The 17983-nt window shown below is 42.4% G+C and overlaps 1 protein-coding gene across 1 annotated transcript; it reads left to right on the top strand.

Moving 5' to 3' along the window:
- Positions 1–959: 959 nt before the first annotated feature.
- Positions 960–16916, top strand: gabrg1 (gamma-aminobutyric acid type A receptor subunit gamma1). The gene is made up of 9 exons (XM_046309609.1): positions 960–1223; positions 3765–3928; positions 4674–4741; positions 7339–7559; positions 7867–7949; positions 8518–8655; positions 8779–8931; positions 9077–9276; positions 13017–16916. The coding sequence occupies exons 1-9, from the start codon at positions 1123–1125 to the stop codon at positions 13293–13295; spliced, it is 1407 nt and encodes a 468-aa protein (XP_046165565.1). The 5' UTR covers positions 960–1122; the 3' UTR covers positions 13296–16916.
- Positions 16917–17983: the final 1067 nt, after the last annotated feature.

The raw sequence follows: 17983 nt of genomic DNA, 5'->3' as shown, positions 1-17983 counted from the left end.
AACTCCTTGTCACTCATTTTTGGCAATGCAATTCCGTAAAGAGTTGGCAAATACCGCGTATTTCACCACTTCAGCCTATTTATTTCCTTAACTCCATAATCTTACCTCATTTGCACACACTGTATATATATTTTCTATAGTGTTATTGACTGTACGTTTGTTTATTCCATGTGTAATTATGTGTTGTTGTTTGTGTCGCACTGCTTTGCTTTATCTTGGCCAGGTCTCAGTTGTAAATGAGAAATTGTTCTCAACTGGCCTACCTGGTTAAATAAAGGTTCCATAAAATAAAATAAAAACAAAGAGACCGGCACCAAGGCTAGAATAGCTGCACATGAGATGGTCGCTGTCCACTGTCCTGTGGTGCTGAACTCCCGAATGCCGATTCCTTCGCTGTCCACTTTAGTGGTGCTGAATCGATTATCGATGCTGTTGCAGCTTGTTTGTAACATCTGACCTTTTACTCTGTCCTGTGACAAAGTCGCCACATAGGGATAGTCCTCAGCTTGGTTGGGTTGTGCGAACATTGAAGTAGAGTAATTTACAGTCAATGAGTTATTCATTCTCCATAGGTTTGTTTGTGATAACATAATTATATAGGTTGGGTTCTGTGTTTGAGGGAATGTTGAGGGACAGTTGTTCAATTAGTTGAACTGTGGGAATATTGAAAGATATAGCCTCACTAGTCACTATATCCAGGTTTGCTTATGGAACTATTGAAGCATAGATTCAGATTATGTTGTAATTTTAAAAAAAATCTAAAACAAATAACATTTTTGATAAATGTTCATCTACTGCAGAACAGTATAGGTTATATAGTATATACGGCCGTGTCAGCAGGTTAGAGATGCAAGATGAGCGTAAAAAACCCACTGGTGCAGCACTCCCTGAAACATTTTTATTTCCCGACAAAGAGTACGCAGGCTCTCTCAAGCCATATTATAGGTCTGTCTACCCTATCCTCGCCCACCTTACTGGAGCACAACACCATAAAGATAATGTATGCATCACTCACATTCGGAAACATCTGTAACCATACCTATTCCTTCTGAATAACAAAGAGGGAGACATCGCGTTTATTTTCTAGACCTAGTTCCGATATTTTTGTGTCTTTTGTTGAAAATGAACTGTGGGATTTCCGCAATGTGCACCAAGCTTCTGCTGCAACATGTCAAAGGCAAAGCGATGAATGCGTGGCTGTTACTTGCTCTTCTCGGAGTCTGGTAAGTTTGCACTGGACTAGTGGGGATATGAATGACCGATGAGTTTTCGGTGGTTCTGAATTAGGGCAGTAGGCGACAAGACGTCCGTTTATGGTACTAAATAAGGGTGAAAGGGGTTGAAGATCATACCGAATGTGTTGATTAGCTGCTACCCGTAGCATTGTGCGGAAGGATTCGTGCGCGGTTGTCAACACAATCCCGACACAATCTGTAAAATGTCTTACAATGTTGTTATGTTGGACGCACAAAACTGCAAAACCTAGCGGAGCCTAATTTGCTTAGCGTAAAGAATGCCAAGTGTAATAGCCTACCCTTGACTATAGCCTGTAGGGAGTATATACTATTCCGTTATTTCAGCGGGCAATGTCAATTAAATCAGAGGGACAACCTTGAGCAAAACCAAGGCTACTGCAGATGATCGTTTTCATTCTAAACGAATCGCGCAATACTCGTTCAGAAATATTTTTCAAGGGGCAAACATTTGTTATTCTAAGCCTCAGCATCATAATTCCCAACTCCTGCCAACACTTCAAAAATATAATGATTAAGCTTAGCGTATAAAATGTTAGATACTGTACATTTTGCTTAATACAGTTCATGTTGGCTATATTCTTGCCCATCGAGCAGATTTCACATAGGCCTATGCGGCAAAAAGGACCTTAATCTGGGTCTTCATGGCAATATCAGCTGTCACTTCAAGAGCAAGATATATGATTTATGAGTTTGAACCTTACATTTAATTGACTAATACCACACATTGACCAATATATATCTGTGGGCCATAAACTAATTGCAAAATCAAGGTAAAAAAGTTAGCTGTGAAGTTAGAATGAATGACTATTAGGCTATGTCACTACAGTTGGCTCTGTTCCTTGTATTGATAACCGCCATGAACCTTCAGACATCTTTTTGTCATAAACTTATCTGTCACCTTGTAGTAGATTGGTTCTGCCCCTGCAATATAGTTTGTATCAGAATTGCATGGCTTTGATCAACACAGTATATTAGTCCTTCATGCTTATTGAGGGTTGGGGTTTTCCGTTCTACCCAATAGTAGTGAGTTATATTGACTCAACTCACTCACTGTTTTCCAGTACAAAGACCCTGACCACCGATTTACTGATCCCTTGTCTTCCCATGAGAATCCAGCCCCGCTTTCATCATCTCTTCTGGCAGCCAGCTAGAGGGGTAGTACCAAGTGCTGGTCTAGGATCAGTTCTGGGTGTTACAGTTCTGTTAAGTTGGCTCCAATCAATAGATCAATCAATAGGCCTGTAGCAGTTGTCACCAACGCTGGTCCTGTTCCAGGCCAGCAGCACAATTCAACTGGTGAAGGTTTCGATGAGCATTTGAATAGTTGAAGGTGTGTTAGTGCTGGGCTTGAATAAAAGTTTACACAACCAGTAACCCAGGACCACTGGGGTAGATTAAGCTGATCCTAGACCCGTGCTTTGGTTGTGACACTACAGAGTCTTGGTCACCGATTCTTGATCACCACAACATTCTTGCAGCCCTCAATAATATGCTTCCATACAATTTGCTTAGTTGTAGTGTTGTGATATATTTGTAAGTTTACAAAACAAATTATTTGGTAAAAATCCAAAGTCATTATTTGACAGATTTATATGATGTATTATATATTAGAATTTAATTGAGAGTTAGCTCAAGTTGCCTTTTCAAATTCTCAGCCTCTTATCATCTAAAAGGGCCCACTTGCTTCTAATGGACTATCAGTGGAGTAGGGTTATGGACATTTAATACTTTTAGGTTGTTTAACATTGCGGGTTATGGATACTCAGTGCTATTGGGAGTGTGAACCATTGTTGTAGAGATTACAGATTCAGTGGCACTGGACAAGTGGGTCTGGCCATATCGATTCTGTTTAAAGACAGTTGTGCACTAGCATCTGGGAGGGACTGCTGAATGGCCTGGGCGAGGTGACAAGTCCTCAGGTCTCTTAACGGTATTGGATACATGTTAATTAACACGAAACAACAGTAGCTGGGCTTGGTATTACCGGAGCACTCGCTCATTTGTGACCGCCAGATACAGTGGCACAGTTACAGGGCGGATGGAATGAGATGTACAATTCCCAGATCTACCTCTATAGATTCTCCCTGAATCAAACCCAAGACTCTACTGTAAGCTCCAAAGTGTGGTCTTTGGCCTTCTTTATCAAATAAATAATTTTTAGAGAAGCTGTACATCTGGACAGACTGATACCCTTTCCCCTATAACATGCCTTGGTTTGAATTCCAGTAAGTGTGTGTCTTGTAAACCCTCAACCTTTAGCCCCACTCTACCCCAGATTCCTATCCAGCTCTTCTGCCAAAACACCTGGCTTAATGAATTGCTTAGTAGTCATTCCAGTGTTCCAGCTGCAGAACCAAACTCTCTCTATATATATATCTCCCTCCCTCCCTCCCTCCTCCCTCCCTCCCTCCCTCCCTCCCTCCCTCCCTCCCTCCCCCTCCCTCCCTCCCTCCCTCCCTCCCTCCCTCCCTCCCTCTGAATCATTTTCTCTCTCTCCTCTCTTCGCAGTGTGGCGTCATTTGGGCCCAGTACAAAGGAGGATGAGGACTATGAAGACGTCCCCATAAATAAGACCTGGGTTTTATCGCCCAAGGTCTATGAGAGCGATGTCACCTTGATCTTAAATAGATTGCTGCAGGGCTATGACAACAAACTCCGACCTGACATTGGAGGCAAGTCCCATTGTGCCCACATTGGTTGAATCAGAATTGCATGGCTTTGATCATTGAAAAGACATTGAACCAACATGGAATAGACATTGAATTGACATCTGTACCCAGTGGGGTAGTTCTACAGCAGCCAGTGGGAATCTGCTTTGTTTTAAACATTTTAGTGCCCCATTAATTATATAAGCTTGTGATAGATCATTATTAACTTACTCAGCATTGTTTAGCACTTACCAGTCATTTTCAGAGTGTATATAATTGTAGAATAAGTTGCATGCATATCTCAAAATCAGGACTCAGCCCATTGCCAGTGTATTACTGCTTCCTAAAATATCCCTCCAAGGCAATGACGTAACTGTGCTGTGTGCAGGCCAATGTGAAGTTATTTTTAAGCAGATTGATTACACACAGTGGATAGAATGCTGAGCCAAATCTTGATTGATCGCAAGGCTCTGGGTCATTGTTAGGAGTTCAGTTCAGTTCATTCGATTGTCGTGTACACTGACGGAGGATACAAATGGTTTGCGGAAAAAATATTATTCTACTTCTAAGCATAGTAGCCTAAAGTTGTTTGATTCATTTGAGATTGTAGACTGTATAGCCTACTGTGTATAGCAGCATGGAAGCAGTAAGAATATGGTTCTTTCTTGCGCCTCATACATACTTGCATTATTTGAGAGCCCCTGGTAGGCTATACTGTAGAGATAGGTTACATTCATAAAGGTGAAAGGTGTTGTGTTTTTTGTTTCAGTTAGGCCCACAGTGATTGAGACAGCGGTGTATGTCAACAGCATCGGACCAGTCGATCCTATCAACATGGTGAGTCTGGTGGCCTGGGGGGGAGGTCTAGCTGTCTGAGCTGCTGCCTCTAGAGCACATGTAAGATGTACAGCTGTCAGCATGGGTTTGAATCCAGCACACTTTCAGCAGTCACTGTCCTACCTTTCACCTCCACCTCTCTTTATCCAATAAACAGGTGTGGTGAAGGAGAGTCGGACCAAAATGCAGTGTGTAGATTGCGATCCATGTTTAGTCAAACAAACGTAAACACGAAATAACACAAACACTACAAAACAATAAACGTAACGAAAACCGAATCAGCCTATACTAGTGAACTAACACAGGAACAAAGACACTAAGGACAATCACCCACGACAAACTCAAAGAATATGGCTGCCTAAATATGGTTCCCAATCAGAGACAACGATAAACACCTGCCTCTGATTGAGAACCACTCCAGACAGCCATAGACTTTGCTCGATCACCCCACTAGCTATAATCCCAATATATACACACCAAAACCCCAAGACAAAACACACCACAATACAAAAACCCCATGCCACACCCTGGCCTGACCCAATACATAAAGATAAACACAAAATACTTCGACCAGGGCGTGACAGAACTCCCCTCCTAAGGTGCGGACTCCCGAACGCACCTCAAAACAATAGGGAGGTTCCGGGTGGGCGTCTGTCCATGGTGGCGGCTCCGGCGCGGGACGTGGACCCCACTCAGTCAATGTCTTAGTCCCCTCTCCTCGCGTCCCTGGATAGTCCACCCTCGCCGCCGACCATGGCCTAGTAGTCCTCACCCAGAACCCGACTGGACTGAGGAGCAGATCGGGACTTGAGGTACAGCTCGGGACTGAGGCAGCTCGGGAGTGAGAGAAAGCTCGGGAGTGAGAGAAAGCTCAGGCAGGTAGATAGATCTACCAGATCCTGGCTGGCTGGTGGTCTCAGCAGATCCTGGCTGACTGGCAGATCATGAAGAGTCTGGCTGACTGGCGGATCCTGGCAGACTGAAAGATCTGGCTGCTCCATGCTGACTGGCAGCTCTGACTGCTCCACGCTGACTGGCAGCTCTGGCTGCTCCATGCAGGCTGGCAGCACCTTGCAGACTGACAGCTCTGACTGCTCCATGCAGACTGACAGCTCTTTGCAGACTGGCAGCTCTGGCTGCTTCATGCAGACTGACAGCTCTGGCTGCTTCATGCAGACTGACAGCTCTGACTGCTCCATGCAGGCTGGCAGCTCTGACTGCTCCATGCAGGCTGGCAGCTCTGACTGCTCCATGCAGGCTGGCAGCTCTGACTGCTCCATGCAGGCTGGCAGCTCTGACTGCTCCATGCAGGCTGGCAGCTCTGACTGCTCCATGCAGGCTGGCAGCTCTGGCTGCTCCATGCAGGCTGGCAGCACCTTGCAGACAGTCGGGCGAATTCCATGCTTAAAGCACCAACACAGCAACTCCCTCATTTCTCTCTCCTCCAATTTCCCCATTAACTCCTTCACAGTCTCTGCTTCGCTCACCTCCAACACCGGCTCTGGTTCTGGTCTCCTCCTTGGCTCCTCACAATAAACAGGGAGAGCTGGCTTATGTCTGACTCTTGACTCTTCCACACTCTCCCTGAGCCTCCCCCCAAGACATTTTTGGGGCTGACTCTCAGGCTTCCATCCGCGTCGCCGTGCTGCCTCCTCATACCAACGCCTCTCCGCTTTGACCGCCTCCAGTTCTTCCTTGGGGCGGAGATATTCTCCAGGCTGAGCCCAGGGTCCTTTACCGTCCAGTTCGTCCTCACATGTCCATCTCTCCTGTGGCTCCTGCCTGTTGACACGCTGCTTGGTCCGTTGGTGGTGGGTGATTCTATAACGGTTTTCTAGGTGTGGTGAAGGAGAGTCGGTCCAAACCGCAGTGTGTAGATTGCGATCCATGTTTAATCAAACAAACGTAAACACGAAATAACACAAACACTACAAAACAATAAACGTAACGAAAACCGAAACAGCCTATACTAGTGAACTAACACAGGAACAAAGACAATCACCCACGACAAACTCAAAGAATATGGCTGCCTAAATATGGTTCCCAATCAGAGACAACGATAAACACCTGCCTCTGATTGAGAACCACTCCAGACAGCCATAGACTTTGCTAGATCACCCCACTAGCTACAATCCCAATATATACACACCAAAACCCCAAGACAAAGCACACCACAATACAAAAACCCCATGCCACACCCTGGCCTGACCCAATACATAAAGATAAACACAAAATACTTCGACAAGGGCGTGACAGTTTAACACTTCTCTGGTTACTACATGATTCCATGTGTGTTATTTCATAGTTTTGATGTCTTCACTATTATTCTACAATGTAGAAAATAGTAAAAATACAGAAAAACCCTTGAATGAGTAGGTGTGTCCAAACTTTTGAATGGTATTGTATGTAAAAAAAGAAACATGGTAAGTCCTGTCTGGTCACGTACTACATTAATGCTCTTCGTTGAAACAGAAGGAATACAGGAGAGCAACAATCTAATACAATGCCCAGAACATAATCATGGCAGTGGCACAATACACTGGTGTAAAATATATGTTCCATGGCAAGGTTAACCCATGTGTCCATCTTTTTTTCAGGAGTACACCATAGACATCTTCTTTGCCCAGACGTGGTATGACAGTCGCCTTAAGTTCAACAGCTCCATGAAAGTCCTGATGCTCAACAGTAACATGGTGGGAAAGATCTGGATTCCTGACACCTTCTTCCGGAATTCTAGAAAGTCTGACGCCCACTGGATCACCACTCCGAACCGTCTGCTGCGACTGTGGAACAACGGGAGAGTGATGTACACACTGAGGTAGGAGGATGACGGCTGCCATTCTTTGTTTTTCCAGGACTCTGTGTTTAGTACTCGTGGTATGTGCAGCTCTAGTTTGTGCATCTGTACTTTTGTCTTGTAGCCCTCTTTTAGGCACCCGCTATTTGTCGAAGCATGATCTTGAAGCCATTGTTATTTTTCCCTAGCATTTGTTTAAATAAAAGAGAGGGAAACACTGTTTGTAATTGTTACGATCAAGCCTGTTTGGGGGAAGAAAAAAAAACACATTACAAAATCAATGTAACACATCATTAACTTGTCTCTGTCACAATTCTGTTTTTGTCAGGTTGACTATTAATGCGGAATGCTACCTTAAGCTGCATAACTTTCCTATGGACGAGCACTCGTGTCCGCTGGAGTTTTCGAGCTGTAGGTGTTTTTAAACACTCTCCCCGTTTTGATCCGTCATTTCGACTTCAGCTTCAGTAGCCAGCCCAGAGAGGGCGTCAGAGCGGGCCAGCGTTAGGAGCTGAGCCCCAGCCCTAGCCCCACACAAGCCCATCTGCTTGAGGCTGTCCCTTCAGCCTGTATGATCTATCATCTGCTCCACCGGGGGAGAAAGGAGGTCACAAAGTACCATTCTCTGACAGACTAATGAATTATGCAGCGCTCCCAATCTGATTCATGCTCTGTCTGTGTCATTCTCCATCCGTCCTGCATTGTGCTTCAGCTTCTCATGTCTCGTTGTCATGATCTTAACCCCCACACACCCTGTCGAGCGCTACAGTGTAAACTGGAAGGGCATCCCATGGTTAGAGGAAAGATGTGTACCATCCTGAATGCTCCCCTGCTTGGCCATATAGTATGCCCCTGTGGTGTACTGAGATGCACTGTTGTGTTCTGGATTGTGGAATCAAGGCTGGACAAGGCTGGACATTGAGAGGTTCCTAATTTTACATGTGTGTGTTTGTGTGTGTTCAACCGTACACCCTTCTAGATGGCTATCCTAAAAATGAGATTCTGTACCGTTGGCAAAAGCGTTCTGTGGAAGTGGCCGACCAAAGGTACTGGAGACTCTACCAGTTTGCGTTCGTCGGTTTACGAAACACATCAGATGTGGCGCATACACAGTCAGGTAAGGGGTGACGTTCATCCTTTTAGAAACTGCACTCTTACATCTGTTTTTTAAGCTTTTGAAATTATGCAAAACATTTTCACTTCTTTTATACGTGTGTATGATTCTCTTTTGAATGTCTAGGTGAATATGTCATCTTGACAATATTCTTTGACCTGAGTCGGCGAATGGGCTACTTCACTATTCAGACGTACATCCCCTGCAGCATGATTGTGGTGCTGTCATGGGTCTCTTTCTGGATCAATAAAGATGCTGTCCCAGCCAGAACCTCCTTAGGTATGATTAAACCTCAGTAGTTTCTTACACCCCTCTATAGCGGACAAACAATCTGCTTTTCTAATGGCTAGTGTCAGTTAGGTGAACACACAAAGTCAGCTCAACCAGCTAAATCATTCAACTGGCTTTGTGACTTCCTGTGCAGGAATCACCACGGTGCTTACCATGACAACGCTGAGCACCATCTCCAGGAAGTCGCTTCCCAAGGTATCCTATGTGACAGCCATGGACCTGTTTGTGTCTGTCTGCTTCATCTTCACGTTTGCTGCTCTGATGGAATATGGGACTCTACACTACTTCACCAGCAACAGGCAGAGCAAGAAGGATTCGGACAAAAAACCACAGGTAGTGACACCACTGTTGCTTCCCAGTAGCTTCTGCTAGTTAATTTGAAGATGTACATTTTTAATGGGAATATACTATTTGTACAGTTTTAAAATCAAAGGCAAGTAATCAAATTACAGCAATGTAAATAGGAGATTTCAATGAGTTGCATGAACACATACCATTTCTTAGTAATGAACTACAAAATAGTGCATAACAGCATATTGTTATGACTTCTACAAATGGTGCGGTGGAGGAGTCAAACTCAGAGAGCAGGTAATGTCGTACGTGTATCTATTTATTCCAACGACAGCGGAGACATGGACATGCCAACACTAGGGCGTAAGAAACCACCCGTCCAAAATACACAGGACTAAAACTGTCCGGAAAATAATGAGGAATACACTTCTACACCAACACCAAAATAACAGAGAACAAGCCCACACAAATACCCAGTGGGCCTAGTGCCCTTAAATAGCCTACAAACAAACACTAACTCAAAACAGGTGTACCCAATTAAACCCAATAAACAGAAAAAACGGAAAGGGAACCGATGGCAGCTAATAGGCCGGCGGCGACGACCGCCGAGCGCCGCCCGAACAGGAAGAGGCACCATCTTCGGCGAGATTCGTGACACATATAACCTTGACAATGAGTCAATCTGCATACATCAGCTACACAAATGGAGGAAGCTGCAGTAGCTTCTTAAAGCTTCACTTTAACACTGCCACTTCCAAGGTCAAATTCGTTAGTCGTTAGTAACAATGCTGCCTATAACTCAAGGCCTTATTTTGTTTTCCATTAAGGTAGATTTCCTTAATCTGATGTCTGTAATCATATTTATCCGGATGTTAAAGACTTTGTGAGAAATTGGTTTCTGTGGGAGAGTAAACACACACTCAGCAGAGGAGTGGGAGTGCAGAGAGGGCATAAGTCATCGCTGTAAACGGGCACGCATCCTTCCAACTGGGACTGACAAGCAGTGACATTGAGCAGAGAAACGGAAATCCCTGTAAGCTCAATACAAATGGCAACGTCGTCTCTTACAAATAGCAAACGGCACGAAATGCAGTGGAAAAAGGCCTATGCCAATTTCCAAAAGACCGTATGCCTTTTTATTAACTAAATATGGCTGAACAACTCTGCTCTTCCTAGCATATTCCCACAGCCACCGTGATGAATTTGAATGTCATATATTGCATTTATAATATACATCTATGATCTTCAGCGCTCATTCACCGTAAATGGCATCCAATATGTGGGATCATGCTCACCACACAAGTGTTGTCAGCTACAGTGCCTTCAGAAAGTATTCAGACCCCTTGACTTTTCCCCCCACATTTTGTTACGTTACAGCCTTATTCTAAAATTGATTAAATAAAACAATTTCCTCAGCAATCTACACACAATACCCCATAATGACAAAGTGAAAACATGTTGTTAGAAAGTGTTGCAAATGGATTAAAAATTCAAAACAGAAATACCTTATTTACACAAGTATTCAGACACTTTGCTATGAGTCTCGAAGTTGAGTTCAGGTGCATCCTGTTTCCATTGGTCATCCTTGAGATGTTTCTACAACTTGATTGGTGTCCACCTGTGGTAAATTAAATTGATTGGACATGATTTGGAACCACTAAGTTTTACTTTCCTCGGCGTACAGATCACGGACAAACTGAAATGGTCCACCCACACAGACAGGGTGTTGAACAAGGTGCAACAGCGCCTCTTCAACCTCAGGAGGCTGAAGAAATGTGGCTTGTCACCAAAAACATTTTACCACCATTTTACCACCATTACCACCATTTCACCACCTGGTGCGGCAACTGCTCCGCCCACAACCATAAGGCTCTCCAGAGGGTAGTGAGGTCTGCACAATGCATCACCGGGGGAAAACTACCTGCCCTCCAGGACACCTACAGCACCCGATGTCACAGGAAGGCAATAAAGATCATCAAGGACAACAACCACCCAAGCCACTGCCTGTTCACCCCTCTATCATTCAGAAGGTGAGGTCAGTACAGGTGCATCAAAGCTGGGACTGAGAGACTGAAAAATAGCTTCTATCTCAAGGCCATCAGACTGTTAAACAGCCATCACTAACATTGAATGGCTGCTGCCAACATACTGACTCAAATCTCTAGCCACTTTAATAATAAAAAATTGGATACTCATCTCATATGTATATACTGTACTCTATACCATCTACTGCATCTTGCCTATGCTGCACGGCCATCACCCATCCATATATTTATATGTACATATTCTTATTCATTCCTTTACACTTGTGTGTAAAAGATAGTTGTTGTGAAATTGTTTGATTACCTGTTAGTTATTACTGCACAGTCAGAACTAGAAGCACAAGCATTTCGCTACACTCGCATTAACATCTGCTGACCACGTGTATGTGACCAATAAAATTTGATATGATTTGATTTGGAAAGGCACACACCTGTCTACATAATGTCCCACAGGTGACAGTGCATATCAGAGCAAAAAACAAGCCATGAGGTTGAATGAATTGTCCGTAGAGCTATGAAACAGGATTGTGTCAAGGCACAGATCTGAGAAGGGTATGGAAACATTTCTGCAGCATTGAAGGTCCCCAAGAACACAGTGGCCTCCATCATTCATAAATGGAAGAAGTTTGGAACCACCAAGACTCTTCCTAGAGCTGACCGCCCGGCCAAACTGAGCCAGAAGGGCCTTGGTCAGGTAGGTGACCAAGAACCCGATGGTCACTCTGACAGAGCTCTAGAGTTCCTCTGTGGATATGGGAGAACCTTCCAGAAGGACAATCATCGCTGCAGCACTCCAAAAATAATTTCTTCATGATAGAGTGGCCAGACGAAAGCCACTCTTCAGTAAAAGGCACATGACTGCCCGCTTGGAGTTTGCCAAAAGGCACCTAAAGGACTCTCAGACTTTGTGAAACAAGATTCTCTGGTCTGAGGAAACCAAGATTGAACTCTTTGGTCTGAATGCCAAGCGTCACGTCTGGAGGAAACCTGGCACCACTCCTATGGGTGAGGGGATGTTTTTCAGTGGCAGGGACTGGGAGACTAGTCAGGATTGAGGGAAAGATGAACAGAGCAAATTACAGAGAGATCCTTGATGAAAACCTGCTCCAGAGCGCTCAGGACCTCAGACTGGGGTGAAGGTTCACCATCCAACAGGACACCAAGCCTAAGCACACAGCAAAGACAATGCATGAGTGATTTCGGGACAAGTCTCTGAATGTCCTTGAGTGGCCCAGCAAGAGCCTGGACTTGAACCTGATTGAACATTTCTTGAGAGACCTCAAAATAGCTGTGCAGCAACGCTCCCCATCCAACCTGACAAAGCTTGACAGGATCTGCAGAGAAGAATGGGAGAAACTCCCCAAATACAGGTGTGCCAAGCGTATAGCGTTATACCCAAGAAGGCTCAGTTCTGTAATCGTTGCCAGAGGTGCTTCAACAAAGTACTGAGTAAAGGGTCTGAATACTTTTGTAAATGTGATAAATTAGCAAACATTTCTAAAACACTGTTTTTGCTTTGTCATAGGGTATTGTGTGTAGATTGATGAGGGGGAAAAATCTATTTAATTCATTTTAGATTAAGGCTGTAACATAACAAAATGTGGAAAAAGTCAAGGTGTCTGAATACTTTCCGAAGGCACCATACAACTTAAAGTGAATGGTAAATAAAAATCCAATCTTGAAGTTTATTCCTAGAAAGATACGAATAACTCATCCCCGATATCACATATTTACCTACAGAAATCCAGCAGCTTGGTGAACATTAGGCCAGGGACGTCACTGCTCCAGATGAATAACATCGCCCCCTACCAAGACGAGGATGATTACGCCTACGAGTGTCTGGATGGGAAGGACTGCACCAGCTTCTTCTGCTGCTTCGACGACTGTCGCTCCGGAGCATGGCGCGAAAACCGGATGCATGTCCGAGTTTCAAAGATCGATTCCTACTCACGAATATTCTTCCCCACCGCCTTCGGCCTTTTCAACCTGGTCTACTGGATCGGGTATCTGTACTTATAAATCTAGTCTAGAAAAGAGGAGAAATAGCCTTTTACTTCAGAGAAAACAGGTCAAAATATTTGTTTACTCTCTTTACTTGCTATTCTTGGCACTGTTGAGGATAAGACGGAAGGGGGGTGGGTGTACTGCTTTGAAATTTAAAGCCAGGGTATGAATGGGTAAAATAGCTTCTTCTCACCAATATTTGAACAGCTCCCTATGTTTGTATCTGTACTATTTTTCTAGGTGATGGCTCACAGATGAAGGCAGCAGGGTCAGAACAGGGCGAGACTCTGGGTCATACCCACCAGCAATTGCATGATGTTAGGTTCGTAACCTCTATGGATTTAAGGAATTTTATAAAACGGGTTGTTTGGATGCTAGATGCTAGTTGGTTGATAGCAGGGAGTTATTCATCACAATCCCTGGGAAATGCCTGTTAACAGTTTAATTTGAATTATCAATGCGCATCCACTGTCCCACAGTCCAGCCAGGCAATTTATAAAAATGTATAAACTCCCCTGGGAAAAGTATGTAGACATTTTTTCCCCAAGCTACTAGGCTAGCATTTGGTTTGTAACAGTTAGGGTTTGTCTAGACTCTAAACCTTGCTGCCTGCCTCTCTGACCTGTGCAACAATGTTGCAGTTTATTTTGCGATCTGCACCGTGCCATAGAGAGAATGAACGTGATGAGACTGACAGCTTCTCTGAGCTAGGCACATTCATTTATTAGGATCATTGTAATTGATATATCAAAATAAATGGCAAAAGAAACAAAGGTGAAACAAACGGGAAATTCGAAAAGTTTGCTGTCATTTCAGCTGCTTTAATGTGATTGTGTGTTAACTTTACTAGTAGCTAGACTGCATGGCAACCTTTTTTTAGCTTAGAACGTTTGAAATGGGCGACCAGCTCATTTGTCTCGCAACTTCAGAATCTCAGAACTAACAATTGGCTATTGCCTGGACTATGTCCTCTGGTGGAAGGATGAAATAAAAGAAATGTAATAATTCAAATAAAGTTTTTAATTAAAACGTAATTTATCTTTAAAAATTAAAAATGTTAATAAAAGTAATAAGGCCCTCGAACCTGGGAATGATTTTAAACAACACCCTCTTGATGTCTGTTTCCCCGGCCCGCCACTCCACCTTGGGCCTCAGAACAGCCCTTAGTCGAAAACTATTCACACGATCATTTGCAAGCCTTATTGCTTAATTGATACACAAAGGTTGTGTTTTACAACAGCCTGGTTTTGTAACCTGTAACTTATTCAAAATTGCAAAATCTATTTGAATATATAAATATACATCAAATAAAGTATGCCTATGCGAAAAAAATAAACAGGCCTACATTTCCCCCTTCAATAATTCTATCTGACGCCATGTTTTCTGTGCCACATGTTTACTGTCAGCAAAATAAATACAACATTTCCACCAGAGATCGATTCAACACAATTTAGTTCCATACTTATTGAGGCAGTTCATCATTTGAGGTCTGAAATAATCATTAGACATGATTTAGGCTTAGCTCCTGTATTGACACAAAGTCAGTAAAGCAAGAAATGAATAGCATGTATTTTCATATTATTATATTCTAATGACACATATTATATCTCCTTCTTGATGTGATTCGCCCAAATTGGCAGCTGTAAATAGCCTTCATCATTATCATATATAAAAGCAGCAAAAAAAGCAAGACAAGAAAGTCGACTTTTCATTTGGCTATATTGAAACTAGAACAAAGCTTTCCATCACTCCTCTTGGTTTATAACCAGAGGCGGATTGTGCTGCAATTGTATCAAATTTGATTAGCGATGCATAGTTAATAAAGACATATTAGACTAATTTAAACCATATTTATACAACATAGACTAACTGAATAATATTCATGCAGCTCCCAAACCCTTGACTTATTTTGCTTGACAAGGGCGCAGTACTTACACTTTATAAAATGTAGCTGTGGATATAATCTTCGAAGCATATTTTAGCTGAAGCAATAGCAGACATGAATATCTTTACTAATAACAGCGAGAAGGGTTACTACATTTTTGATAAATAGAGCAAAACTCTTATAGTGCTTTATTCCACACAAAACCAAAGAAATTGTTGATAATGACTTTGTAGCATAAGTGTGTTTAATGTTACATTCAAGATCAATGCGATTCACAGTACCCCAATGTTTGGGCGATACTTAAGAGAAAAAGTCAAGAAGAATGAATTACCAAGCCTGAAATGGACCTTACAAATTTGAAAGTCCAGTGATTAACGAGGGAAAAAATTACTTTAGTTTTAATATGAGTTAATTTACATATGCAAGGTTATCCCATAGAGTTTGCCCACATCCGGTCCAATTACAAGAAAAAACAATTATTTGATTTACTGTAAAGATAATATAGGTGAGGCAAGTTGGTTATACACTCAGTGAAGATGGGAGTAGTTGCATTACAAAGAAATTACGCTTTTCATGCTGACTCTTGTAGGATTCTCTCTCATTAATTTATCACAACTCCTTTGAAACCGCAGCTGTACTGTATAAAACATGGTAAAATGGGAAATTCAGTCAATGAAAGTCAACAAGGGGAGTAAATTGTGCAGAAAAACCTTCTGAACCTCGTTTATAGCCACAATAATAGCGTTGAATATCTTTAATAATGTCATACTCCTGGTTCTCCTCCATTTGACAAAATACATTTGTAGCTGTGATGCTTGCTGAACATGTTAACTCTGCCTATAAAGCTTTAAATGTGACGTGTTTACTTGTTTTTACTGATGTGAAGAGAATATGATTATTACACTACAAGAATGGATTGCGTTTATCTAGTGCTTTTTCACCAGCTTTTAAGGCACTTTGTATTGTAATGTCGTAACTAAGCTCATGCACCACAAGTGAGGTGACACACAGCAGTAATATTGTTCAGAGCACTGTATCAATAGGAAGTGATTGCAGTGGAAACGTGAGGAGATGAGATGAGATCAGATGATTCCCCTCCTTTCGGGTCTCGAAAAACGTAATTTACCTCCCAGCTATAAGATACTATTGTTGCATTGTCCTTAATGTATTTGAAAATTTAAAAATGTATATATATATATATGCTATATTTTTTTCCATCATGACAGCCTCAAAGACATTAATATGATGATACTGTGTTAACATGCATATTGTTTGTGTTTGTTCTCTATAACACTGACGGATATGGAAACCATTATGTCATTGATGTTTTGTCATTGACATCCTCTCCCTCTCTATACCGTTCAAACATAGGCATAATTAATCCTGTCTTTCACCTTTGTACAATGCGCCATTCCTTCCAAATGATTCTGTGTTGTTATGTGAAAACGAACTCAATACACTGTGAGAGAATAAAACAGTGCCTGAAAAAAAAATAAGTATCTTCCTCTTGAAGTACATTTCCTTCAATATTGGTTTTGGAAATAAAATTGATCTGAAATGCATTCTGACTAATGTGCATGTACAGTGGCGTCTGAAATTACTGACACCCTTGAGACTTTGTTTAACAAGTTTTCTCAAATTCTTGACACCCCTGTCGATTCTTAGAAATAAGTCAAAAGTATAGTATTTGGTCCCATATACTTAGTATTTGGTCCAACTACATCAAGCTTGTGACTCTACAAACTTGTTGGATGCATTTGCAGTTTGTTTTGGTTGTGTTTCAGATTATTTCGTGCCCAAAATAAATGAATGGTAAATAATGTATTGTGTCATTTTGGAGTCACATTTATTGTAAATAAGAATATAATAGGTTTGACCCTCTGTAACTTTCTCACTCATCATCATTCATAATTTATTCTGGATTATCCGTAATCATGGTAGCATCCACATTAATGTAGAAGTGTTTAGAAACATATATTCTTATCTACAATAAAAATGACTTCAACTGCAAATGCATCCAACAAGTTTGTAGAATCACATGCTTGATGTAGCCATTGCGTGCTAGGAATATGAAGCTCCTGTTTCAGGAATATGAAGCTCCTGTTTCAGGAATATGAAGCTCCTGTTTCAGGAATATGAAGCTCCTGTTTCAGGAATATGAAGCTCCTGTTTCAGGAATATGAAGCTCCTGTTTCAGGAATATGAAACTCCTGTTTCTTAGTCGTCCGTGCCTCTACTCCTTTCTCTTCCTGCCTCTTGATGTGCTCAGGTAGCAATTACAAGCTGGGCTGACTGCCATAGTCAGGGAGGAAATCAGCAGTGCCAGAAAAAGTCTGTTGTTTCTGATAAATTAATTAATGTTCCAGTGTCATTTCCTGACACAATGAGATGCGTAAAAATACAATACAATACCGAAACCCCAATACCATCCCTATTTGTATTTATTTATTTAAATTGAACCTTTATTTAACTAACCTTAAGTATTAGGTACAACACCAACCAAACTGGCCTTCAGATCAGCACTCACAGGCTTTTTCATCCTTCACCTGATTAAACCAACCCTATCTTACGGAAAGGTAGAAAAGGGGGAGAGTGGATGTGTGCAGCAGGACAAAGAGATGGGCGAAAATGGGATGAATATAACATGAGGCCGGCCTGTAAAATATGCATCTCCATCCTGGCAGTGATAGACTTGTTCAGCTGCTCAGCCCCTTCACTTAATTTACCCAGTCCAATGTTTTTAGAACACGACTCACTCATAACATGAGAGAGGGAAAGCAGGGGAGGGAGAGTGAAAACGCAAAAGAGAGAGAGAGAA

This window comes from Oncorhynchus gorbuscha, linkage group LG17 (genome assembly GCF_021184085.1).
Source record: "Oncorhynchus gorbuscha isolate QuinsamMale2020 ecotype Even-year linkage group LG17, OgorEven_v1.0, whole genome shotgun sequence".
NCBI classification, from domain to species: Eukaryota; Metazoa; Chordata; class Actinopteri; order Salmoniformes; family Salmonidae; genus Oncorhynchus; species Oncorhynchus gorbuscha.
Note: the sequence above shows the minus strand (reverse complement) of the source record. Positions and strands in the feature narration are given on the sequence as shown.

What these genes read in the sequence shown, in the direction of transcription:
- gabrg1 (XM_046309609.1), top strand. Translation starts at nt 1,123, where the DNA reads ATGAACTGTGGGATTTCCGCAATGTGCACCAAGCTTCTGCTGCAACAT. An exon ending in ACTCCGACCTGACATTGGAG is followed by an intron (nt 3,929 to 4,673) that starts GCAAGTCCCATT and finishes TTTTTGTTTCAG; the next exon opens with TTAGGCCCACAGTGATTGAG. An exon ending in ATTCGGACAAAAAACCACAG is followed by an intron (nt 9,277 to 13,016) that starts GTAGTGACACCA and finishes ATTTACCTACAG; the next exon opens with AAATCCAGCAGCTTGGTGAA.